The 27,577-nt window shown below is 41.1% G+C and overlaps 1 protein-coding gene across 1 annotated transcript in view; it reads right to left on the bottom strand.

Moving 5' to 3' along the window:
* LOC117366438 (guanylate cyclase soluble subunit beta-2-like) overlaps positions 1-27,577 on the bottom strand; it is a 66,509-nt gene that overhangs the window by 32,134 nt on the left and 6,798 nt on the right. Inside the window, exons 2-9 of the mRNA XM_033957776.1 lie at positions 24,933-25,006; positions 23,347-23,441; positions 22,963-23,123; positions 21,993-22,092; positions 19,872-20,092; positions 17,656-17,767; positions 11,788-11,891; positions 6,013-6,229 (exon numbers count right to left, since the gene is read on the bottom strand). Of these exons, the coding sequence (XP_033813667.1) occupies positions 6,013-6,229; positions 11,788-11,891; positions 17,656-17,767; positions 19,872-20,092; positions 21,993-22,092; positions 22,963-23,123; positions 23,347-23,441; positions 24,933-25,006 (1,084 nt within the window). The remainder of the gene's footprint in view (positions 1-6,012; positions 6,230-11,787; positions 11,892-17,655; positions 17,768-19,871; positions 20,093-21,992; positions 22,093-22,962; positions 23,124-23,346; positions 23,442-24,932; positions 25,007-27,577) is intronic.

Here is a 27,577-nt window from a genome sequence, read left to right as displayed (position 1 = left end):
CCAGTATGCCAATTATTCTTAGGTTCTTATAAGAGAGAAGGAGGCCCAAACAAAATATCAGACATAGAAACATGACGTCAGATAAAGGCCAAACGGCCCATCTACTCTGCCCATCTGCAGTAACCATTATCTCTTTCTCTCTCCGAGAGATCCCACGTGCCTATCCCAGACCCTTTTGAATTCAGACACAGTCTCTGTCTCCACCACCTTTTCTGGGCGACTGTTCCATGTATCTACCACCCTTTCCTATCACCTCTTAACTTCATCCTATGCCCTCTTATTGCAGAGTTTCCTTTCAAATGAAAGAGACTCGACTCATGCGCATTTACATTATGTAGGTATTTAAACGTCTCTACATAGGTATTTAAACATCTCTATAGGTCAGGGGTGTCAAAGTCCCTCCTCGATGGCCGCAATCCAGTCGGGTTTTCAGGATTTCCTCAATGAATATGCATGAGATCTATTAGCATAAAATGAAAGCAGTGCGTGCAAATAGATCTCATGCATATTCATTGGGGAAATCCTGAAAACCCGACTGGATTGCGGCCCTCGAGGAGGGACTTTGACACCCCTGCTATAGGTATTTAAACATTGTAGAAAAGGAGAACACCAGCAGAATGGCATTGATTACAGAGGTGTCATTTCCTAGTGATTATTCTGTGAAACATGTGGAGAAAGAAGATTCTCAAATATCAAGAAATGCAACCAGATACCAAGACAATGTAGCAGAAAATATACATAAATGTTTTCCCTTTGTTTTAGGTACCACATGCTTGACTAAAAGGGAATTTCCAGGTACATCAATGATAGGCTACTTATATAAATAATATCTTATAAACTCCAGAAGGAAGCTCTCTTTGGCACAATGAATGTATAACAGCGTATAGCAGCCTTCACAGTCAATTTGAGACTGATATCACCCTCCCACATACCCTGACTCAGGAATGGAGTTTATTACTGTCATGGTACATGCAAAGCTAGCCCATTTGGAGATACTGCCCCCAGAAATGCCTCAGGCTTTAAGATAAAATTTTATGTTGAATACTTATACCACCTTATCCCCTTCCTTCTTCTCTCTCTGTGTTGCAACAATTGCATATTTCTTTAGTGTTTGAAAAGGAAAAAAAAAAACATTCTTTGCAGAGACAGGAAATGCATTAAAATTCCATGTAAATAAGGTGAATGAATACAACACATGCTAACATTTAAAGAAATGGTTGTCTAGTTCTTATACATCAGGGGTGCCCAAAAGGTCAATTGTGATCGACCAGTAGATCATGAAGGCAACGTGAATCAATCGCAGAGCCCAATTGCTGCCTGACTGGCCCGGAACTTCCTCTCCGACATCAGAATTGATGTCGGGGTGGAAGGCTAGTTGGCCCGGCGTTTCTGCATCCTGTTTACCGCGTCAGGAAGCAGGGAGAGCTCAGAACTCGGCGGTGGTGGTTTGGTGGCCTGTTCCCGATGGCGGCAGCAGTGGCTTGGGGGAGGGCAAACAGGGAGACAGAAAGAAAGGGGTGGGGCAGGGAGACAGAAAGAAAGTAAGGGGACAGAGAGACAGAAAGAAGGGAAGAAATATTGGATGCACAGTCAGAAGAAAGTGCAACCAGAGACTCATGAAATCACCAGACAACAAAAATGATTTTATTTATAATTTAGTGATCAAAATGTGTCCATTTTGAGAATTTATATTTGCTGTCTATAGAGGTTTTTAGTGCAGGGAGCCTATGAACGTCAAGAGCAGTGCGGGGCATTCAACGCAGCTCCCTGTGCTAAAAACCGCTATCGCAGTTTAGTACAAATGGAGGGGGTATATTTGTCTATTTTTGTAAAGTTGTTACTAAGGTGACATTGCATAAAGTCATCTGCCTTGACCTCTTTGAAAAAAAACCCTGGAATATAAATGATAATTAACATTTTCTCTGCGTACAGTGTGCTTTGTGTTTTTTTATAAATTTTATTGTTGGTAGATCATTTTGACTTGGTCATTTTCAAAGTGGTTCGCAAGCCCAAAAAGTGTGGGCACCCCTGTTATACATCTTTTACAATATGCATTTTGAGTGAGATTTTTTGCCGTTATTATGTAAAACACAAACACATATGCTGTTCTGACAGTTCTGAACTTAGCAATCTATCCATATTTACTTGATGTAAGCAGAAAATTTGATCTCAGGATGTCGAAGACATGCAAATTCAAACTGGCAAAAGAATATTGTACCACATTAGAAAAAACAAATGTACAGCTGCAGTCCTCTTTGTGGGCTAACCCAGCATATATTAGCTTGGATGCATTAAATCAGTGGGTTGCGACCCCTATGAAGCAGCCAACTGGCAATATATATCTTTTGTCAGGGTCTGCAGATAAATATATTTTGTGAGGTAATTCATTAGGTTTTATCTGTATTAATGCTGTCATTTGATATTGTTGATTTGAAGTGGATGTGTCTACAAGTGATTTATTTGTATTTAAACTATTTTTATAAAAATACTTTATAAAGGTACTTATTTTAGAAACACTATTCGTGTTTTAGATGTTCATAAACTAGAACTTAGATATCCAACTTGTCTAAAACCTGATTTTACAAAGCCAGGATATAAACATTTGAAACTGCAGAATCTGTATCTAGCAAAGGGGCATGGTCTGGTCATGTTTGAGACAGGACTCAAAGGGTAGGATAAAAATATAAGCATTCATTCCCCACTTCAGAAGGAAAAGGAATGTTCATGTCCATACAGGTGGACATTGAGAGTTAGACCTGCTAACTCGTACCTCCTTTGTTGAAAGGGTAGTTAGGCCCAGAGTCTGTAACTGGCACCTATGTCAGCGGCTGCCTTAAAAGCAGCCGCCGATCAAGTGTTAATCATTCAAAGGCGCTAGTTACAGAATCACGACTTATGCAGCCAAGATAGGCGGCTGAAATGTAGGCCGGGAAAACCCAGACTTACATTTCAGCTGCTTATCTATGACACCACGGGATCCTAAAGCCAGCCCGCAGTAGCCATAAGCTAATCACGGCAGGGGAAGTTATCCCCGATCAGCTGAGCCAACAGGGCTCTCCAAAGCCGCCAGCTCAGCTGATCGGGGGGAAATACCTCTGCCACAATTAGCTGAGCAGCTATGGCAGGGGATCCCCCGACATTGGCAGGAGGGATGCCCACTCCCTCCCTCCTGACTCCCCCAAACCCATGATCCCCCAACCACTGATACTCCAAACCCCCACCCCAGCATCCCTAAGCCCATCCTGACCCCCCTCTTGTACCTTTTCTAGTAATACCGGCCAGAGAGATGCCTGCTTCCTCCAGCCAGCAGGCCTGCCTCTTCACAATGGCAGACCTCCCCTTTCCTGATGCATCCTGGAATGCACTAGGGAGGGGCCTAAAGCCCTAATTGGCCCAGGTGCCTAAAGCTCCTCCCATAGGAGGGGCCTTAGGCACTCTGGCCAATCAGTACCTTAGACCTCTTACCTGGTGCATCCTGGGATACACTGAGAGAGGCCTTATTACAAAAGATACGGGAGGGGAGTTGGGTGAGCTTAGGTATGTTGGGATGGTAGTTTGGGGTTTGGGGGATGTCAGAGTGAGTGGTACAGGGGTATCAGCGGTTGGGGGGTCATGGATTTGGAGGAACCTGCTGGCAGGAGGGAGTGAGCAACCCTCCTGCTGCAGGACTTCGAGTGGGGGTTTGGGGGTTCTGGCAGGAGGGAGTGGGCTTCCTTCCTGCCGGCTCAGCTGTCCATGAATACCTTCCCCTGATGTGATCAGCTTATGGCTGCTGTGGGCTGTATTTAGGATCTCACAGCAGCATAGATAGGTGGATGAAATGTAGGCCTGGGTTTTCTGAGCCTACATTTCAGCTGCTTATCTTGCCATGAATCACAGGTAGGTAGCCACTTTAGCCTGCCTAATGCCACTTCTAGCATTGGCCATGCTTACTTTGGTGTTCCGTGGCCTAAAACGGCTCCCTAGCCACGGTTCCAGCTACCTTTTATTTAGGTATCGGTAGGAGCTTCTACTCTGACATTTCTGACAGCGTTTATCAATTAATTTAGCCTCTGGCAGGGTGCCTACTGACACCTATGTTTAGGCGCGGAGTATTGAATTTCCCTGTTACTATTTGCACTTACCCTGTGTTACCTGTGAAACATAATGCAAAATAAGTGCATAGCCTGTGTGGTGCATGAGGGAGTGTGCCCAGCATCTGCCCTGTGGGTGGTGTACAAGGCACATAGCGCCCCATAACCTCACACATCTGACACATCTGCTCCACTGTAACCTCACACGTCAGCTCAACAATAACCTCGCACATCATCTTCACATATCACAGTGGTGCATCTCCAAACCCATGCAGTATTTAATGGGAGGGAAAAATGGGGTTTAGAACTTGAGGGTTGTCAAGAGGAGAACTGGAACTTGGGGAAGAAGCCAGAAGTGGGGAAGCGAAGCTCAGGGGATCGGGAGATGTCAAGGTCATTAGGACAGCTTGTGTAATTATACATGTCTAGGTTGGTATTTCATAAAATAATATAGATCAAACACTTCCCACTTTTATGAAAAAGTGCACAATATAGTCACTTCAAAATGATATTCCTACAGGAGGAGGCCTTAGTAATGGAGCCTACGCGTAGTGGTATTCAGTGACTGAGGTTATCAGCTTAGTTGCTCAGCTCCTTTGCTCCAATCATCGGCCATACTCCAGTATCCTCTTATTCTAAACAACTTATTTTAGCCCATTTTATTTATTAAAGAATCTAAAAAATTCTACAATATCTTATTCTGATTTTCTAAAAATTCAGTTCTACCATATCTTTTTCTAGTTTTCTTGTTTTTCTAATTTTCTAAAAATTCTGTAATGATACTATCTCAACTTATTTATACTTGTTCAGATGTCAATTTCTAATTTTCTTTCATCTTTTATAAATACTTATTCATTCATTTGCACTGATTCATATTCATGAGACTTTACTGAGAAAACTCTTTTCATTTATAGTAGTTTCATTTCCATTCAGCGAATTGCATTTGTGTGCTAATAAAAGATTACTTAGCTTTAGTCAGTGCTTGTGTTTCAAAAAATACCAACGTGGCCAGCGTTTCGTGGAATTCACTTCATAACCACTGCATCAGGGCCAAATTGTAAATGAACCAAGCCATGTTCTGTGCAAATCTAACAGCAGTCTCTGAGGTTGGTATTTCACCACATAGGCCAGGGGTAGGCAACCATGGTCCTCGAAGACCAAAGCCCAGTTGAATTTTCACAGTTTCCTCAATGAATATGCATGAGATTGATTTACACATACTTCTTCCATTGTACGCAAACAGATCTCATGTGCATTCGTTATGGAAATATTGAAGATCTGACTGGGTTGTAGCTCTAGAGGCCTGTGGTTGCCTATCCCTAACATAGACATTCATGTACTGTGAAAAGGACATCCATGTTTATGGCTGTCCATATTTTCTAAAATGGATGCTCTTACTACATGTAGCTGGCCATAGACTATCACTTCAACGTGTCCTTTAGAACAGGCTCTACAGCAGCAGATCCTGTTCTAAAATACTAGCAAATTTTAGTCCTTTCTAAAATGCCATTCTATGTATCAAAAGCAAATTGTATATTTTATGCAAATGTGTAGTGAGAACTAGTATATTTGCTTGACGCTTCTTACCATATGCCTCTTTTATTGTTTCATTTCTAACACAGCACAAATCAGTCCAGTACATCATTGCATCAACATAAATAAATGAGAATTGGTCCTCTATAGAAGTGTTTCCCAAATGGGCCCTAGAGTACCCCCTTGCAAGTCAGCTTTTCAGGATATCCAAAATGAATATGCATGAAAGAGATTTGCATAGAATGGAGGAAGTATGTGCAAATCAATTTCATGCGTATTCATTGTAGATATCCTGAAACCTGACTGGCAAGAGAGTACTCCAGGACCGACTTTGGAAGCACTGCCCTATAGGACTATACCGTACAGACATTTTGGAGGAAGAGAGGAATTTCAAAGGGATGGGTACCTCTCAGTTCTAACATTGGACGGTGCTTCCAAGATTCAGGCATCATCTCTCTCTTTGTGCGGAAAACAAATTGGCTGTTAATAAATTTCCGAACGCTGGAGATGGTGAAAGTCACTTCTGGATGTACGATACTGAAGTACTGATCCAGACGAATGTCCATGATCTGAACACCTGGTACAATCTTTTGAATGCTCAGTCCGGCTTGTTTCACTCTGAGCTTAGAATAACAAAGACAGTGTATTATATTAATTGTCTTGCTTATATCCAGCTATGACTTGCTTAACCTAGAGCTCTGTCTGATTTTATCTGATCCTATTGGGAAATGAAACAGAACACTGCAATCACCTTTTTCAGAGCTGAAAGACCTATTTCAACTCTCTGTGTTTCTGCAATCTTGTCAGTAATAATAATGGAATAATAGAATAACCCTGAAAACAAAGGAGAAAAAAAATTGTAGGAAGAATTCCTGTCAAATATTCTGCCCTGTACCAATATCTAACATAATGGTTCAAACTAAATATTGCAGACTACTTTGAAAAATAATTCTATAATCATAAAAAAGTCAATCAAATTTTTTATTTTATCCTGGATATAGGAACATCTGATATAGCTGAGTTTATCTAGCATGTGCCAATATGTATCAACAATGTACCATGGTATAAGGGGCTGCTGAAAAGTTCTCAGCTCAACCAAGAAGAGAATGATGTGGAGCCATGAAACTTACAAGTTATTCCACACTTTTCTTGATACTTTTTGTTTCAGTGAGGCAAATGCATCTAGTAAATGGGCACAAGTATTGAGAACTGAGCCATTGTGACATCACCAATGAGGCAGGCTCTTAGGCATTGGTGGAATGAGGCATTATGACATCACAATATGAGGGGCCACTGAAAAGTTCTCAGCCCAACCAAGAAGAGAATGATGTGGAGCCATGAAACTTACAAGTTATTCCACACTTTTCTTGGAATAACTTGTAGACTTCATGGCTCCACATCATTCTCTTCTTGGTTGCGCCACGGACTTTTCAGCTGCCCCTCGTACTGTGGTGGATGTTTGGTCCGTGATACCTATTCATCTTATATTTTATTGAATTTTATTAGATTTTTTTTCCAGATGTTTTGCTATTTTATTAGTTAATTTTTCGGGATTGTTTCATCTTTAAATGTTTGTAGCTTTTCTATCATAATTTTGGAGTTCTTTTCTTACTTTTATAAAATAATGTTTTATATTGTTCACCACTGTGTTCTTGTATAAAGTTAGTTGCTGTAGCAAGTTCAATAAATCTCCCCCTCCTTTACAAAGCTGTGCTAGCGTTTTTAGTGCCGGCCACGGCGGTAAAAACTCTGACACTCATAGGAATTCTCTTTTGTTTGTTATTGCCTTATCTTTCAGCAACCAATTCCACAGCTTGTAAGTTGAATGAAAAAAAAAAAGCTTTTTTCCAAATTAGTTTTAAAAGGGATATTTATTAACTTCATGGAATGTCCCCTAATCTTAGTTATATTTGAAAGGGTAAACAACTGTTTCTTTTTTTTTTTTTTTTCAGTTCAAAATGTTTATTAGAATTTGCAAATAGAAAAATACAAATGAACAGAACATGGATGAAACACAGAATACCATATCTTATGGAACTAGAGGAATGTAGATCTTCTTATTTACCTTGCTACACCACTTATTTACCTGCTCTACCTCTTTCATGTGCTATTTATTTACCCCCTCCTTTACAAAACCGTACTAACATTTTTAATGCTGGCCACGGCAGTAAAAACTCTGACACTCATAGGGGGAGGGGCAATCTGCCCTGGGCGCGGTCTTCGTAAAGGTGCAGCACCCCCCCTCCTCTCCACCTCCGCCTCCCCGCTCCTCTCCTTGCCACACACGTGTGCCCCTTGCTTTCCTCCGTACCTTTTTTACTTCCCCAGCACGAGGTTGCTGCCTGCTTCAGCACTGGCGCTCTCTCTGACGTCACCTCTGGGACCCGACGTGGGCATGCTGCTCATGCCGTAGAAGTTAAAAATGTACAGGGAAAGGGAAGGGGGTGTGCGTGTGTGCGCGGCAGAGGTGGGCGGAGAGGGGCACCGCACACCCTTACTACGCCACTGGGTTCAAACCCCACTCTAACCTTTGTTTTGTAAATGTGATCCCTACAGGACCTGGAACACCCATACGTCAAGTCCTGATAGTTTCTGAATACTGGAGAGTTCACCCTGAAGGAAAGGGGAGCTATTATAAATGAAGACGCGCTTCCTAAGATGCCAGTGTTCCCCTAGAGTGGACCTGACTCTTGACACTTGCCTGCCAGATAGGTGAATTTCATGATGTATGAAGGGGTAGAAATGTATTTTGAAATTTCTTGCAGGTCAGATGTGCGTGTTCCTAAGCCTATACTGAAGAAATGGAAGATCGGTGGATATCTGGAGCATGTTTCTATGCACGTGGGATCTCTCAGAGAGAGAAAGAGATAATGGTTACCGTGGATGGGCAGAATAGAGGGGCCATTTGGCCTTTATCTGCCGTCATGTTTCCGTGTTAGATTGGAAGCTAGGAGAGGAATCCAAAGATGAGGAAGAAAGAAGAGTTTCAAGTGTCCCTAATACTGTATTTATTTTCTTCAGAAAACATAAATCTAGTTCACCAGCAGAGATCCCAATTAGCTATTCCCCCCCCCCCCAAGAAAACAAGCAAATAAATAAGATTGCTAGATTTCATTAACTATCTGCTACCCTTGATGCAGCCATTTGGGCAAAACATTTATTATACTCTTGAATTTTTATAAAGCCCCTACAAAATAATTGACAGTGGTTTTACCTTTTTGGGGGTTTTGAGAGCACTCCACGTATCTTTTTGTACTCTTTGCATATAAATGCATATATACCCCTGAATTTTATATATGGCGCTTTGAGCTGCATGTGCAAATTTAGTAACTTATCTAAGTAACAAGCTAATTAGCGATGGTAATTGGCTTCTTAACAAGTAATTATCAGTGTTACTTGTATTTAATTTAAATTTATGCATGTAAATGTAGGCACAGGATCCACACCTAAATTTTACATGCAGTGCCACAAAGGGCTAGATTCACTAAACAAACCGAACGTGTACCGATTGGTTTGCGACCCCTTTGCGATCCGATTTTCCTCCAACCCAATTCACTAACCTCATGGGAAATCATCCTCCGATCCGATCCGTGCATGCAAATGAGGGGGAATGGCATGCAAATGTAGGCAGGCAGCGATTCACTATAAATTTTCAGGAACACCGACTGGGCTGGCTGATCCAAAAATAAGCGACTGCTGGGGACCAGTCGCTCACGTCCCTGCCGACCTTCCTGAGCATTTCCCCTGAAAAGTAGCAACCACAGCTGAGGCACATCTCCTGCTCTTGCCGGGGGGGGGGGGGGGAGAGGGCTGCACTGCAGCCTTAATCCCTCCCACTCTCCGCTGGCTCTGTCCCTATCAAGCAGGCAGGGCACATTTCAGGGAGTGCATGGTACATAGACCCCAGCTCCAATTATCCGTTATTACTGGCCTCGCAAAAAAAAAACAAAAAAACACCGCAGCTTTCCCAGCAGAAGCAGCACTCTGGGGGGCAAAGCCAAGACAGAGCAGATTCGACTCTCCTGCTCTTGCCGCTCTGACTCTCCTGCTCTCTGCCGCCCTTCCCTGCAGTGTGAGCCCGTGATTTTAACCCACAGGTTAAAAGCAGGGCTGCACTGCGGGGAAGGGCAGCAGAGAGCAGGAGAGTCAAGGCGGCAAAACCCAGCTTCCCACAAAGAGACCGGAGGGGTCCTGGACCGGTACCCTTTTCTGCAGCAGTTCTTTGTATTGCGTCCCCTTGTTCCTCTGATCAAGTGCAAGCATGTTCAAGTCGCCAGTGCAGAGAGCATGCGCAGACCATCTACAGGCAAAGAAGATGGTCTGCGCAAGCTCATGGATCGCTGTTCAGTAATCCGTGCAGTCGGTTGGGGGCGTGATTCTGATTGTCCTCATTTGCATGAGGGCAATTCGTGAATCAGCCCCCCCGGACACAGATCAGATCACTCACGGATCGGATCCGATCTGTGCCCTTAGTGAATCTAGCCTAAAGAGGGTGTGGAAATGGAAGGGTCATGGGTGGATCAGAGGCATTCCTCATATTTACATTAATAATTATACAGTACAGGGTGCCCACAAAAATACTCCTTGATTTTAAATGGTTACAAAACCAAAATTTATTGGAATATTCTTTCACCTTTGAGGCTACAGTTTCATCAACTCATAAAGTTTCATATGGTATCTGTTGATTACATAAACTTGATGTGCGCCCCACTTGTTACTTGGCAAACATCGATGCGATAATCGAGCTTGGCCCAGACTTTTTGAAGCATAGCCGACGTGATCGCGTTTATAGCTTCAGTGATGCGTTCCTGCAGATCTTCCATAGTTGCGGGTAGTGGAGGCACGTACACTCTGTCTTTCACGTACCCCCAAAGGAAAAAGTCATAAACAGTAATGTCCGGTGATCTCGGGGGCCACTTGAGGGACACCTGGTCTTTTGTCACGTTGCATTGTCTGAAGATTGTAACTTCTGTACCAATTGCACCTTATAAGGGTGAAAGTGCAAGTGATTGTGTAAGATCTTGCTAACCGTGCTTTTTGGGACTTGTATTTTGGGAAGGGGTAAAACGTGGACCTCACGGACCTGACGGACCTCGCGGATCTAAACTCGCACGTCCTTAAAAATCTGAGGTCCGTGCCGCTTGTAGTTAGTTTCTGGTTCTGACAGACCTCGGTGACAGTTTAGTGCTGACGGATCCGTCTCAGCATAGGGAGGGAAAAGTATTAGGATCCGTCAGCGCTACAATGTCATCGAGGTCTGTCAGAGCCGATTTACTGGGGCTGCAGGAAACCAGTTTAAAGGATTCGTTTTAGAGCCGCTCCAGCACTAGCACTAGTCTCAGGCTCTGACAGACCTCGGTGACATTGTAGCGCTGACGGATCCTAATACTTTTCCCTCCCTATGCTGAGACGGATCCATCCGCAAGGTCCGTCAGGTCCGCGTTTTACCCGTCCCTTGTATTTGCTGTCATCTTATTTATAAACATATTCCAAATTTTGATTTTGTAACCATTTAAAATCAAGGAGTGTTTTTTGTGGGCACCCTGTAGGATAAGGGGCATCCGCACATATCTTTATGTGTGAGAATTTACATCACATTTCTGTTGGTGCACGTGGCCATGACTAAAGTTAGTCGTCACTCCTGGGTGTAAGCACTATTCTATAAACCGTGCTTAACTTTAGGTGCTGCTTATAGAATAGCACTTAAGCATGTTTTCTGGTGCTGAAATTTTAGGCACTATATATAGAATTCAGTCCATAAAGTATGCATATGCGAGGGTTCTTCAAAACGTTTCCACCCTTTCATATTTTTGATCTCAACCAAAAATGTTCTTTTCTGATGGCATTAATGCTATGAAATGCTATGAAAAATATATCACAAAATAGGGTGATTGTGTGGAAAAAATGATGTAATTTGCTTTTAAAAAAATAAAAGTGCTGAAACTTTTTGAATCAAAACTCTAGCTCACCCAAATACTGCCCCAGAAACACCTATGCACAGACAACATAAAGGTGCATGCAGTTTTCTCAGAACACATACTTATCACAGCCATTTTGCATATACAGAAACTGCTTTATAAACTTACGTCTTCATGTGAAAGGAGGGGGTTTCACACAATAAAACATAAAGGTTTTAACCACCACATGAAGTCTGCAGCATAATTGTTTTATTTTGTCTTACCTCTTCATCAAAAACTATATGGAAAGGAAGCCCATTGCAAAATGTTTTTACATCCACCCAAAGACGTTCTGGATAAGCAGGTGCAAACCCTCTTAAAATTTTTCCTGAAGCAAAGAAAATGTCAGTGTTTTATAATGATGTTCTTGCATTTCAGAGCAATTCTCACTACTTTCTTATCACCTTAAAGGCCAACGCTGAATCCGGAAGAAGGTTAAAAGGACAAAATGAAGAGGAAGGTTTTGTAGGCCAGAGTGATAGATATGGGCGGGCTCAGGTAGGCCTGGGTTCACCCACTGTGAACTCAGGCCCGCCCAAAATTGTGGTATCCTTGCTATTTCTGGCAGGGATCTCCAAGTCCCACCAACTGAAGGTGGCCATAACACCCCCTTGTGGTCTGCATTTATCAGCAGTGCTCATGAGTCAACATGACTCTGCCCCATACTCCCCTCCCCCCCCCATGCACGCTCAATTTTCACACATGCATAAAAACTGAGTATGCTTGGGGAGACCAATGTGGTGGTGGCCCATGAATAGTGTCACCAAGTGCAGAGCATAGGGTATACGAGGGTCATTTCATAAATAATGCACACTATTTTTTTTTAATTTATGTTTTATTTTTTTTCTGTATTTCTTTACAATCCTTCAATATAGTCTCCCTGCTTTGCAATGACTGAGTCCCAACGTCTGGGAAGCTTCATTATTTCATCCAAGACACCGTTTTAGTTCAGTTGCCGAATAGCTCGGGTACAGGCGGAAGAAAGCTCTTCCAGAGATGCAAAACGATGTCCACTCATAGGTTGTTTCAACTTTGGAAAAAGGTAAAAGTCTGGTGGTCTCATGTCTGGAATGTAGGGAGCATGAGGTAACACTTCCCAGCCGTATTCGTGTAGTTTTTCAATGACATTTCCTATGTGCTCGCGAGTGTTATCGTGAAGAATGAGTGACCCAACCAAGAGCAACTGAGATCAGGTTTTGTGCATTTTTCTGTGCATTTTTTTTGCAAAAAATCACAATAATACACTGCTGTGACACTTCTTCCACATGGAACTTTGTCTGTCATGATCATAAGCAAAAATCATCATTTGTTTAACTTTTGATTGAGCTCATCAAAATTTTTTGGGGCGTGGGGAAGATGGAGCTCTCCACTCGTCATTGAAAAACTACGCGAATACGTCTGGGAGGTGTTACCTCATGCTCCCTACAGTCCAGACATGAGTCCATCAGACTTCGACCTTTTTCCAAAGTTGAAACAACCTATGTGTGGACATCATTTTGCATCTCTGGAAGAGCTTTCTTCCGCCGATACCCGAGCCATTCAGCAACTGAACAAAACAGTGTCTTCGATGGAATAATGAAGCTTTCCGGACATTGGGACTTGGTCATTGCAAAGCAGGGAGACTATATTGAAGGATTGTAAAGAAATACTTGGAAAAAAAATAAAACATGTAAATTTTTTTAAAATAGTGTGCATTATTTATGAAATGGCCCTCGTAGTTTGGCCACTATGGTAAGAACTCTTCAGCTGGGGAGGACTTGAGAATTCCCATCAACTCAGATATTTCTGCTGAGGTTTGCTGAAGGGTACAGAGAATGGCGAGGGTGAAGTGGAAGAAAGTTATTGTGCCCATCCACTATGGGCTCAGATCTACCCAAAACTACACATCTGGCCAGCTATGTCACTGTTGCAGACTATTTTTCATCCAGGTTCATAAACCAAATAAATAATACTTAATGCACTCTCATGTTTAACCCCCTCCCCCCATCCTTTCATCAAGAAGCGCTGCCGAACAGTGCAAGCTAAATCCAGAGCCACCCATTATATTCCTAGGAGGGGCTTGGCATTTAGCTTGTGCTGCTCGGCAGTACAGACTGATAAAAAGGAGGTTAATTAATTTATCAGAAATTCAGCTTTATATAAAAACAAAACATAAGTTGCAACATGCAGTAAGGAGGAGTCTATGTTCTAATTTTCATTAAGGGCATAAGCAATGCTATTTTTCCTTGTTGGCTTTTGCGTATTTCGTTTTTACGTTTGTCCTTGTTCCCTCCTAGCATCTTATGCATTCTGTTAATTTATTGCAAAAGCTTATTCATGTTTTGATTGGAATTTTTTGGGTGTAACTAAAACAGTAGCACTTAGCAGGGGGTTTTCCAATGCTTATGTGGCATTTTCACAAACAAACAGCAAGTTTGTATGCCTAAGTGGTCTTTTGCATGTCAGTAATAATTCCAGAAAAGCCACTATTTCCATGTGTATGCCTACTATATGAAAGTTTTGAAGGAGTGAGGGGCAGTTCTATAATCTAACCATCTCCCTTGCATCTAGAATTTTGGCACTGCAGAGAACTGTGTGCACATCCCTCTCCATATCCACGGGTGTGGAACTCACAACTTTGGTGATTTGCGCTTTTCGTTTGGGTGACCAATCCCTACTTCATGGACCTCTCCATTCACTCACTTCTTAAAGCCCGGTGGTCTAGCACTGAAGCAGGGCAGGAGCGATCATCCTATGCTCCTGCCCTGTGCAGAACTGGGTACAGAAATGGTCTTGCGGGAACTCACAGTAGCCATTTTTGTTCCCGGCTCTGCACAGAGCAGGAGCATAGGAAGATTGCTCCTGCCCTACTTCATTGCTAGACCGCCAGGCTTAAGTACAGTGGAGAGGTCCGGGAAGTGGAGGGGGAATCAGAGTCATCCCTAAAATTATTCACGATTTTTTTTGTATTCACAGACCAGCTTTGCCCCTAACCCCCGCGAATATGGAGGGGGATGTGTACTCACCCATGAAAGTGTCAGCAAGGTTAGGATTACCAGATTTTCCAAACGGAAAATCCAGACCCCTAGACCTGCTCCCAGGCTCACCCAGTTCCACCCATACCGAGAAAAATAATATTTCTTATTGTGCTATAAAGAAGCATAGGTATAACCTCTAAAAATTTCTCCATTGACATTTACACATTTCCTGGGGGGTTTTAAAACCATCAAAAAAAAAAAGAAAAATTTTTGCAGCTTGGCTCCTATTGAACATCTGTTTTGTGAAATCTGGCACTTACAAGATCTAGGTTGCACTTGCATATTCTAAGCCCTAAGTGATGATGCACTTTTTCTAGAATGTGAACTTTGTTAAAGTTGCTTTTCCAGTAGATATACTACTGCATATATGTATATTTTCTGCCTTCATAACACATATTTTACAAAAGGCTCTAGACTAAGCTTTTTGGAAAATACTTTTCCCATTTTGAGCACCCTGACTCGGACATCCCTTCTCCAGTCTAGAACACCTATGCAAAATTGAGTTTTTAAAGCAGCATTATTAGTGGTTATTTAGTAACATTATTAATGAGCATGAACCATTAGTAAATGGACAATTCTATATATTGGTGCCTACAGATAACTGCAAATTTGGAATATTAGTTATAGAACAATAGTACTTATGTACATGATTGGCACCACATATTGGCATTTGCACTGACCTATAATATCCACACCACAATGGCTTAGCACGTAGGTTTAAGGGGGCACACGTGTGTGGAGCGTGAGTAGGGCCCTTTTATTAAAGCTAAGATGTGTTAACAAAATGAAAGCATGCTACATGCTATAAAGTCCATTTTATACCTATGGGCTTCTTATCATTTAGCATATACTAATGTCTATTAGTGCACACTAAATTTTTAAATTGCTGCATGGACTTCAAGGCATACTTTAGATGCCAACAGTTATGACTGCCATTAACTTGGAGTAACTGTTGGTGCATAGCTTTACGAGGGGGTGCCAAAAAGTTCTCAGCCCAACCAACCAACTTTCTAAATTCTGAGCATTATTTTGCCACTGTAGCTGAAAAGAATGCCATCTTCATTAAGTGCCAATTTGCAGAAATGAAATTCTATATTTTGATGTTGTTTCAGATCATTGACTGAACCGCATCCATATCATTCTTTTCATGGTTGGGCCGAGAACTTTCCAGCACCCCCTCATAGGTGCGTCAATGCAAACTTATGCTATTATTCTAAAATTAAATCTTGGTGCCCTGGTACCATTATAAAAATGACGGTAAGCACACAAGGATGGGATACCTACATCTTGATGCCAATTAAAAAAATTGCCACCTATGTGTGGGGGAGGAGAGCAATTGATAGTTGAAGCAAACAAAAACAAAAATATCTTAAGGCAGAGCTTACAATCGCTGCTTGACTGGCCTGGACCGTCTCTCCGACATCAGAATTGACGTCAGTGGCGTGCAATTGCTGCACACACTGGCCCTTCCCTTCCTACAGTTGCGGCACTAGGGTTGTAATTTAAGGCTCCTTTTATCAAGGTGCGGTAGGGGTTTAATTTGCGGAATACCGTGCGTTAAACTGCCTGCCGCGCTAGTCGCTAACGCCTCCATTGACGAGGCGTTCGTTTTTTGGCTTGCCGCAGGGGTTAGCGCGTGATGAAATGTCCGACGCGCTAACCCCGCTAGCGCACCTTGATAAAAGGAGCCCTTAATGTAGAAGCAGGCGGGCGGTGAGAAACCCTGGGCTACGGCTAACGCCAGCCCTGGAGCCAAGAGCAATTTTTGGGGAGCCCCTGTGCCCTCCCCCCCCCCGTTCCAATGCCTATGAATGATCCGATGCTCATAGGAATTCTATGAGCACTGGAGCATTTACCTCGCCAGCCTACGGTAAAATATACTCTACCAAGGCTTTGTAAAAGCCAGCACTAATGCAGATAATACATTGATAGTGGAAGGAGATAAGCTGAAATTTTGAGTTATATAGATAACACTTTTTCCTTAATATAGTTTCCGCTTAGATGTTATTGTAGTGATGGGTAGTGTATCAAATAAGTTAGATAAAGTTTCCTGCAATCTGGTTACACATATAGGACATCAAGAATGTTTCCTACTAGAGAATGACACGGGGACAAATTTTTCCCCGTCCCCATGGGAACTCATTTTCCCATCCCATCCTGGCGAGTTCTTTATCAGTCCCTGCCCCATTCCTGCAAGCTCCGTCCTCATCTGCACAAGCCTCAAACACTTTAAAATCATAAGTAGCAACATTCTAGAGCTCAGATTGTGATGTCATAATGCCTCATTCCACCAATGCCTAAGCTCTGTCCTCATCTGCACAAGGCTCAAACACTTTAAAATCATAAGTAGCAACATTCTAGAGATCAGATTGTGATGTCATAATGCCTCATTCCACCAATGCCTAAGCTCTGTCCTCATCTGCACAAGCCTCAAACAGTTTAAAATCATAAGTGTTCAAGGCTTGTGTGGTTAAGGCAGAACTTACAGGAATGGGGCAAGGACAGCTCCAAAACATGCGGGGATGGGAGGGGAAAACTGAGTTCCTGTGGGGATGGGGACAAATTTGTTCCCTGTGCCATTCTCGACTTCTCATGACTGAGTAAAATAAACAGACAAATAAGGAATCAAAGTAATTAAAACAAGCTAGGAAATGATGAGATGAACAAACAGTATGATCAGTTTCAAGCAAGGAGGCATAATTAAACCATTGCATGTGATCTTTTAAAAAAATAAAAATAAATGCAAAAGTCGTCTGTGTGAGCACTAATTAGAATTTCTAATTTGCTTATAAGAAAAGTTGAAAATACTAAAAGGCAGTATAAGATGTACAAGTGTATTTGGCACCATTAGACTGATAATTGCTGTCTGCTTCATGGAAGAGGTATTTTATGAATATCTGCCCAGGTATTTGCTGTGGAAATTAGCTGGAATGGCTGACTTTGAACCACATTTCATGAATGACTGGAAAAATATTTACAAAGACTCTTTTACATGGTTTTATGTAGTGATTTCTTAGATCGTTGAATAGGAATCAGGTTCTTTAGTGCCGACTGAATTAAATGTATGCTTTTTACCTTTTCCAAACTGAACAACTCCTCGGACTGTTTCCCAGTAATTCTTCTTTATAGGACAGGCAGAGAGACGATTTGATCTATCTCGGATTTTATTCATAGCTTTTTCCAGGTCCTAGGGTATATAAAATTCAGTCTGTACATTGCCTTTATTGTAATTTCCAATATATAAAGTCTGTGCAATCAATAGGTATTCAGAAACAGATATACCATGCCACATGCATATAAGACTTGCAAACTGTCGATCGGGGCAGACAAACATGGTTGCTTGTGCCTAAATCAGGCCTGAAGCTGCAATCGCACTGTTACCATTGAACGGTTTGTTTTGAAAAATATTTTATTTTGGAAGTGTTTCCTTGGGGTTTTTTTGCAATATGTCTTAGGACCTGAAGTGAAAAATCCCTTTTGACATCAGAAAATGCATCCCTGGATTACATACTATCCATGAAGCTGAGTCCCTGGTCTAAACAATACTCTTCCCCCCCCCCCCCCCCAAACACACACACAAAAAGGGCTACAAAACTATTGTAAAAGGATTTATTTAGGATCATAAAACCAAAATTCAACACAGCTTCAAAAAAATAGAATAGCATTCAGGAGAAGGAGCCACCAGAGGGCAAGTTCAATAAATGGTAACAAAATTTAGACACTGGACTGACGTGTGTTGAGTGAAAATCCTATAACAACAATTCCACATGGAACCACAGTTATAGAACACTAGCAAAAGAACATAACAATTGTCTTATTGGGACAGACCATAGGTCCATCAAGTCCAGTATCCTGTTTCCAACAGTGGCCAATACAGGTCAGAAGTACCTAGCAAAATCCCAAAAGAATAAAAAAAGATTTTTATGCTGCTTATCCTAGGAAAAAGCAATGGATTTCCCGAAATCCCTCTTAATAATAGCTTATGGACTTTTAGGAAATTATCTAAACCTTTTTTAAACCCTGCTATGCTAACTGCTTTTACCACATTCTCTGGCAACAAATTCCAGGCTAGTATAAGTGCTTGCATCTAATCCTTTAATATTCTACGTGTAACTTGCATTTATAAATCATAGCCATGCCCCTGAACCATCCATGCTTATCTCACAGCCATGCCCACCTAGAAGTTGGCAAACAGAAATTGCACACACAGTTTCTAGAACAACAACTAAAGTCAGTTGTAGAAGCTTTTTGTTTAAGACAATGAGAAAGACTGATTTGTGTTACGACAATAATATTGAAGAGTTATATGTGTTTTGTTATGTTTTCTTGTATTTATGATATATTTTAACTTTGTTATCTTGGAACTCACTTAGGTTTAAACAGGCTATAAGGGTTTTAATTAAATAAATAAAAATTAACACCAATTTACCCCCCCCCCCCCACACACACACATACACACTCTTTTATGAAGCTGCATTAGGATTTTTATCACCCGCAGTAGCAGTATTAGCTCCAACACTCATAGGAATTTTATGAGTGTCAGAGCTAATACCACCGCGCCAGTGATAAAAAAAAGCCTAATGTGCTAGTGCTTACTGCAGCTTTGTAAAAGGGCTCCTACGTAATTTAAGTGGGTATTTACAGAATAGTGCTTAGGTGGAATTTTGGCAGTTATGTGCATATGTGGCTCACTGGTAGAACTTCTGCCTCTGCTCCCAGAGGTTGTAAGATCAAATCCCAGTGCTGCTCCTTGTGACCCTGGGCAAGTCACTTAATCCGCCAGTGCCCATTGCTTTGAAATGCCAAAGCAACAAAAAGGCAGTATACAAGTCCCCATTCCCTTTCCCCTGTTCTAAACATTTATGCATGCAATTAGGATGTACATTTTAGTGCCTGTTTTATAGAATTCTCCCCACAAAGTGTAATTATATGGCAGGGCATTTACACTAGCCCTATAGCTGGTACAAATGCCCACACCTGGATGTTAGCCAGAGCATGCATAAATTATAGCAGAATGCTATCGTACTTGTGTGCTCCACCCATGGTCCCCCAAATTATATCCATGATCCCCCATATTCTATCCAATCTATCCACATTCTATCGATTGGTAAAGTACACACCATCAAAACATGCTGCATATGGTAAGAGGTAATTTATGTGCTTCAGTGGTCACGTACACATGTAAATAATTAGCATGCCATCTTTTTGCATTCATTCCTGCCACTTAAAACTGGTAGCTCCTTATAGGGTTACTACTATCCAATTCAGTTGTAAGAGAAAAATCAGAATACCTCTTTATTGAGTTGTTTCTCGGTTCTTATCCCAGAATCAGCAAGATATTGACTTGAAGAAGACAGTTTGCCTTTCCTTGTGTAAGAAAATACTGGTTTTTGAGTTAAGAGGAAAACAATGTGTTCTTTTTTCCCTATCCTCTCTTCCTCTTCCAGTTCATTGACGATGGCCATTGAAATCTCGGTGTTGAAAAAGTCCATGGCCACTGCTCCAATGATCCCTGAATTAAAACAAAGAGTATGCTTTGGATGGACCAAGCCTTTTAAGTCAAATATGAAGAGAGTGTGTGCATATTATTATATGCAGTGGGAGGAGGCGGGTGTTGAAATTAGTTTAGTTACATTATCTTAGTTAACACTGGGCCCCTTTTACAAAGCTGCAGTAGTGATGCTGCTGCGATAAATGCATCAAAGCCCATAGGAATTGAATGGACTTCGATGCATTTACCATGACAGCATTGCTACTGTGGCCAATTATCTTGCCCTCCCCTTTTAAAATACTGTGGTGTTGTAAAATGTGGGAGGGTTGATTTTACTTTTTGTATTTCTTGTTATTTACTGTCTGACTTTACCATTTATTCTGCTTATTGCTTTTGTATTTTGAACATGGTTGTATTATTTATTGTGCTATAATTTGCATTTTTCCTATAGTTTTCCTATAGTTATAGTAAAGAATAGTTGTGTTTTTCCTATAGTTATAGTATAGTTATGGGTTTTTCTATCTCTAACTAGAGGTTATATTTAGCACATGAGTAAAAAATAATTAATAAATAAAAATATAATGGAAAAAAAATCAATTTCTCTTAAAAACAATTAACATATTTTGAGTTTGTTTTTAACACTTTCCATTAGACTAGCTTGTTGCCCTACCCCACCCCACCCCACTCCCCAAGAGTATGATAATTAAACTGAATAATCATAATCATCACACAAAAAATGTTGAAGACACAATTGTTTGTAAGTGCCTTTTTGTATTGAGAATTTACATAATGTAAGTACCTGCTAATGTATTCAAATTTTATGGTATAGTCTTCTGTAACTATTTAAGATATTTGTTTGTTTAACATTTATGGCTGTAATATACGGTATATAAATTTTTAAATAAATAAATAAAAATTCTATCAAAATGCAGGTTAAAGTAAATGCTGGTTGTTTTTCTGTGGCTGTTAGGATCCATCATTTTGCTTTGAGTACAGCTGTTCTTTGCTGCCCCCAAGAAGCTGCCATCCTAGGCAACTGCATAGTCTTGAGTAATGGTTGGCCAGCCTTGGGTTTTATCATATTAAGAACATTGAGATTAACTTAGGGCTCCTTTTACAAAGGTGCGTTAGGGCCTTAACACGCGGAATAGCGCCTGCTAGCCGTTACCGCCTCCTTTTAAGCAGGCGGAAATTTTTCAGCTAGCGTGTGCTAAAAACGCTACCGCACCTTAGTAAAAGGAGCCCTAAAACTCATCTGAACTCTGCTGAGTTCTATTAACTAAAGGATATTAAACTGAGAAAAAATGGAAATTCTTCATCTAGAGTAAACCTCTATCTTCTTCCAAGTTTATTTTGTATTTGATATACAGTGGTCCCCCACGAATTCGCGCTCCCAGTCATTCGCGGTATTTTCCGACTGCAAATGACCTGGCAGGAGAGGGCAGCCGGAGCGCCGGTGAGTGAAGGAAATCCCTTGTGGTATGCTTCGACCACTTCTTCCTGTACTAAAGTCAACCTCACACCAATCAGGAGCTGCTTTGACACGCAGCTCCTGATTGGTGAGGCCCGACTTTAGTACAGGAAGAGGCGGTCGGACCATACTGTGAGTGATTTCCTTCACTCACCGGCACTCCGTCTGCCCTCTCCTGCCTCTCCAGCTGCCCTCTCCTGTCTCCCCTGCTAAAAACCGTATTCACGGTTTTTCAACATTCACGGGGGTTCTTGGAACAGAACCCCCACAAATATCGGGGGAGTACTGCATTGCCCATCAACACAGCCATCTGAGTGGTTCACAAACTAGTCAGGTACTCTAAGCATTTTCCATCTCTGGAAACACAAATGTCTAGCTTAAAAGCACTAATATAATCAAAGTGAAGCATCGTAAACTATAGTACTCGTATTTTAGAAGCTTTATTGTTACCTGGAACAATATGGCAGAGACCTCTCCTGTCCGAGTAATAATGTAAATACATTGATCCGTTTTCATTCTTCTCTACCCTAAAAGAAGGGGCGTTCATCTCCTAAAAGACACAAATTTATGCTGCTCGATCAGAAATTGTAGCTGTGTATCAGACTACTGAGCTGTACTCCAAGAACTACTAATTTATGTCAATTTTAAGGTTCTTGCTCTGAACAGATAAATTGGGGGACATTAGCTGCACCATCAGACCAAGTTCTGATGTATTAAAAACTTTTATTTTCAGAATGCTGCCCAGAAGCTATTTTAAAAACTAAACTGCAGCTATTAAAATTGTCTCCTGGATGAATTCAGATAATCAAGAAATGTTCTTGATCCGTTCAAATGCAGATTTGGAAAAAACTACTGGCCTTCTCTTGTCTCTGTATTTTTTTCACCCATAGCAAGAATGTTCCGACAGGTTGATGAGCTATAGGACAAAGCATCCTATATGCTATTTCGCCGTTGAGTTTTCAGTAGGTGGAATAATATAATGTCACTAGTGCCAATAACATTATAAAATATATTGTTACTATATTTAGAAAGTTCCAGAAGCATCTTCCAATTGAAATTATGGGAAAGGGGAAATGATGATTTACTCAAGCTGATATAGGGAATAATGAATAGTGGAATCCAATAGAACCTCCAGATTTGGCAGCCCTACCCTATAACTACTTAGTGTAAAAGGATAATCAAAATTAAGGCCGCATTTTATTACGTTCTGAGGGAAAAGCAGTATATTGATCGAAAGCAATACTTCATATGACGAGCCTTTCCTGGTACTTGGAAGCAGCAAATAGCTGGCAGGGGAGGGGGAGAGAGGGCTGATCCTCCTCCAATGAGTAACGCTAACGAGCTTGTAGCAGAAGTTGTGGTGCTAACATTCACTGCACAACCATTAACAGCCAAGTTGTATACATCAAAGCTAACTTACTTGGTAGGAGAGAGACAAGTAGCTGTGCAACGCATCCAGATTCTCTATGAATTCATAGAGATTTCCACCCAGAGTTCTTAGCATATGGTCGTAACCAGATCTTTTACAAAACTCAAAAAAATATTCTCCAAACTGCTTCAAAACCACCTCCGGTGGAATATCTGCTAGAAGAAACACCAATCAGTTTTCTAAAGGAGTTCTCATTTTCAAATTATAAAAGATTTTTTGCTTTTGGACAGTTAAATAACTACTACTGCTGAACTACACAAATGACATATTTTTGACACATCTGGTTTAGGCTCCTCACCTTCTCGAAAAAAGAAACTGAGAGTGCTGGATATCCCTGCAGTTTAATACTAGTACCTGCAGGCTTCCAAGACCTACCTAACATTTTGCAGGCGTTCTCAACTAATTTCATTGTGATATCATCTTTGTAAACTTCAAAAGTCATGAAATTATCTTGAACTCCGGTTTGGATTCTGTTAAAAAAACACACATATATATCCCATCTTTATTATAATACTAACAAACTGTGTAATTGGGGGAAAAGGGTGTTTTACAACTGTTTTGATATCCAGTAAATGCACTATATTGTATGTCTCTTATCAATCCGTTTATCTTGTGAAATGTCCTTGGCTGAACTCAAAGTGCACTGTTTGTCATAAAGAGAAATATTAAAGGATTCGTGGGGATATTAATCCTTCCCTACATTACTGCAAACTTTCTCAAAATGTCTCCATTTTTTTGTCATAAACAGAAATATTAAAGGATTCGTGGGGATATTAATCCTTCCCTACATTACTGCAAACTTTCTCAAAATGTCTCCATTTTATGGAGAGATTAAAAATTGTCGATCTAACTACAGCACACCAAAAGAATGGCAGTGCTATTTGATAGGTAAATCATAGAATATTATTTAACTCTTTTACTTTTTAATTTCTGGACTTTCCATTAGAAAAATAGCATGGGGGGGATGGGAGGATGGGGGATGGGTGGGTTATGATAATTTAATATATATGTGCATAATTTAATTGATTAATATACATAGGAATTATATTATTCATGTATAGATATGAGATGGGGGTGGGATATAAATCTTTTAGGTATATATTGTTAGGGAATTATCAAGTGATAATATAATATGTTGTGTTCATAATTTAATGTACACTTGATGTATATGTTAAAATGAATATAAGATTTGGAAAAATACTATTGTTGGAAGGAAAGGGAGGGGGAGGGGTTTTTATTTATATATTTATGCTGATGTTTGATTAGATTTTCAAGTGATTTGTATGATCTAATTGATATTTTATTGTACACTTGATGTAAGAAATGAAAATGAATAAAGATTTGGAAAAAAAAAGAAAAATAGCATCTGTTTGGTCTGTTATCTATAGCTGTGTATATAATCGTAAAAAGACCATGCAATAATATACGCTAGTATAAAATAATATTTCCACAAGACAAAATAAAGTATGTTTTAACGATTTCTATAGTTTCAATCACATAAACAGATTTAAGTCAAAATCTCAGCAGCTGGTAAGACATTCTCTTCTAAGAAAAGTCAAGATCTGAAAATATAGGAGCGCCATCTTTTGGCACGTTTATGTCGAACAGGCATTTCGTATAGTTCACGCTTTTAACTTTCATGTTTGTAAATACTGCACCAGCTAAAAGAGTCAACTTCCATGAATCTTATGGAAAAGTAAGCTAAGATGAAAAGTTGTACCGAGGAGAATAATGGCATCAAATATGCTCACCAGAAACCAGTAACACACAGCTCCTACAGTGTTCTGATTAAGAGGGTGTAGTGTTTGTGGCTTTCATAAGATTAGTCTTGTCCGTGGGAGCGGACTGCTGGGCACGATGGACCACTGGTCTGACCCAGCAGCGGCAATTCTTATGTCCTTATGTGCAATATAAGAAGTAAAAACCTGAACAAAATTTCTTAGGAGGAAAACCAAAAATACCTTAATTCTTCCCAGGTTTCTTCGCCGTATTTTTCTACTACCAGAGATTTCAAACATGTATTTATAAATCCATACTGCAAAAAGAAATGTTGCAATTACAGAAGAATAATATTACGCAGCCCCCCCCCCTTGCAACTAAGGGCTCCTTTTACTAAGGTGCGCTAGCGTTTTTTAGCGCACGCAGGATATTACCACGCGCTACACGGCTAGAACTAATGCCAGCTCAATGCTGGCGTTAAGGTCTAGCGCACGCAGCAATTCAGAGCGCGCTATTCCACACGTTAATGCCCTAAGTCCCTGGCATCAAGAGATCTTAAACTGAAGACAATGCCTCGTATACGAAGACCCTGTAAGACGCATTGAAGTAAAATACAACATTCTGAAAATAGCTAAACGTGGGATATTCGGACTCTGGTCTTCTACCCATTAGGCATTTATCTTACTTCTTTTTAACACTATAATTTGAAGTCCATTACCTGTATCAACAATTAGCGATTGGTCGTCTGGGGAAACACAGTTAATATTATTAGTTGCTAATTTAGTTGTTTTTTGGTGTGTGTGTGTGGGGGGGGGGGGGGGGTAGCATGCATAATTTTATAAGCAAAGTAAACATACCTATAACATAATGACCGAGACGGAGTGTGGAATAAGAACTTACCATTCTTACAATAGATCAACAAATAGATTCAATAGGCCGTAAAGTGTTTGATTCCACAACGGAGGGGTTTCCCCCCCCCCACGTTAAAACAGAATCTCCAGCACATCAATTCAATGCAGCGTTTGTTCAGATCGATGCTATACAAATTCTCTCTTAGCCCTGAGAAGATTGGTTTCTCAGACAGAAGAATATCGTATTAATTTCGGATCTTCAAAGACACGGATAATGGTGTTGGGTTTTTTTTAACATCGGACACCACGGCAGCCTCGAAAGTAAACATCCCTGAATACCCCCAGAATAATGTTTGCGTGTAGGGGGGGGGACAGGGAGGCGTCCTTAGTGTTCCCCCCGCAAAGAAAACACCGTTCTGCCAAAAAAAAAAAAAAAAATCAGTGGGTTTCCTTTTCAGTCCTCTCTCTACGCCACCGAAATGTCTGCAGGAGAATACGTTCACTGTTTGACAAATGGCCCCCGCGTAAACATGACCCTGGTGCAAATTTCATCGCTTTCTTCAGAAATGAATGAAACTTAAGCGTGTCGTAGTACATCGGCAGATGTGCTTTGTATGTCTCGAATCAACGGAAACATTTACAGATCTCTACCCCCCTCCCCCCCCCCCCCTGCAGCTACTACTATGCTTCTTCGATCGATGGGGGTACTTTAGGGTTTCTCCTGCTAAGAGAGTCTTTAGTCTTAGTCTGAAAGTTAATTTCGATTTTATAACTGGGGCACTATAGAGTTCCTATATGGCGTCAGTTTGTAAGGTTCCTCAGAGAGAATTTGATTGGAAAAACGCTCCTCGACGGCTTCTTGTCTGTCATCCAGACCTATTGCTTTGCTCTGGGTCCCAGTGCCTCTCTGAACTTGTGTTTCTGGAAATGTTTTGAGATCCCACCTTAGGGATCCTCTTTAGTTTAAGTAGTGCCCCATAAGGATCTTTTTCTAAGTTATTTTAATGGAAATGCTTCAGCATTTCCCTTTAATCTCTACTATGAAACTTTTTTCTTCTTCTGTGACCACAGTTGCTAGATTTTCTTGGGAGTTTTCTTACAACCACAAATGCTGCTATCCTTTTTTTTTTTTTCTTTAGGGGGGGGGGGGTCCGACTTGGCAAACATTTGGACGTGTCTCCACTGTTTTCTGTTATGACTCTCTTGGAAATCAGGAAGGAAGTCTTGATTGCTACGAGGAGAGGAAAGGAGCTGTTCCTGGAAAGGAGGTGCTGAATTTATCTGGGCGTCCTGGCCCCACCCGCACACGTAACGCCCACTTGTTTGCCTTACCATCCCTAAAGTGCTGCATCTACAAGATATTCCTTGACAGATCCCTGGCTTCCAGGCAGGCAAATGGAACAAATGTCTGCCCACTCTCATCTCTAATTCTCCCTCCTACCAAACTTTCAGGAAATCAATCAAAACTTATCTCTTTGACAAATATCCCTGACTCCTGCCCCCCTTGTAACTCTACCTTTAACTATGGTTTGTACCTCCCATCTACCTGCACCTCCTACCTACCTGCCTCCTACCAACCTGCACCTCCTACCTACCTGCACCCGACTTCCTAAGCTACGCTGATTGACTTGTTTATAACCTCCTATCCCCTTCTCGCCTGCTCCCGACTTGCTAAGCTATATTGATTGATTGACTGATTTGTAACTTCGCTGTAGATGTACAGTCTCTTGTCATGTAAACTGCTCTGAACTATTCTGGTACTGCAGTATACAAAAATAAAGTTATTATTATTATTATTACAACAGAGGAGACGCTTGCAGGGATGAAGGTGGGTGGGTGGGGAGAATACAAGACACATGCTGGGCGAGAAGAGGAAGAGAAAGAAAGATGGTGAATGTGAGGTTGGAATACAGTAGGAGAAGAGATAGGAGGTGTTTAGGAGGGTAGGAGGAGACAGATTCATGGGAAGGAGAGGATTCACCTAATGAGTGGAGGAAGTCAAAGAGGTGGTACTGAAAGGGATGAAAAAAAAGCAT

The sequence above is a fragment of the Geotrypetes seraphini genome, chromosome 9 (genome assembly GCF_902459505.1).
Source record: "Geotrypetes seraphini chromosome 9, aGeoSer1.1, whole genome shotgun sequence".
Classification (NCBI taxonomy): Eukaryota; Metazoa; Chordata; class Amphibia; order Gymnophiona; family Dermophiidae; genus Geotrypetes; species Geotrypetes seraphini.
The sequence above is the reverse complement of the archived record's forward strand: the minus strand, read 5'-3'. Positions and strand labels throughout refer to the sequence as shown.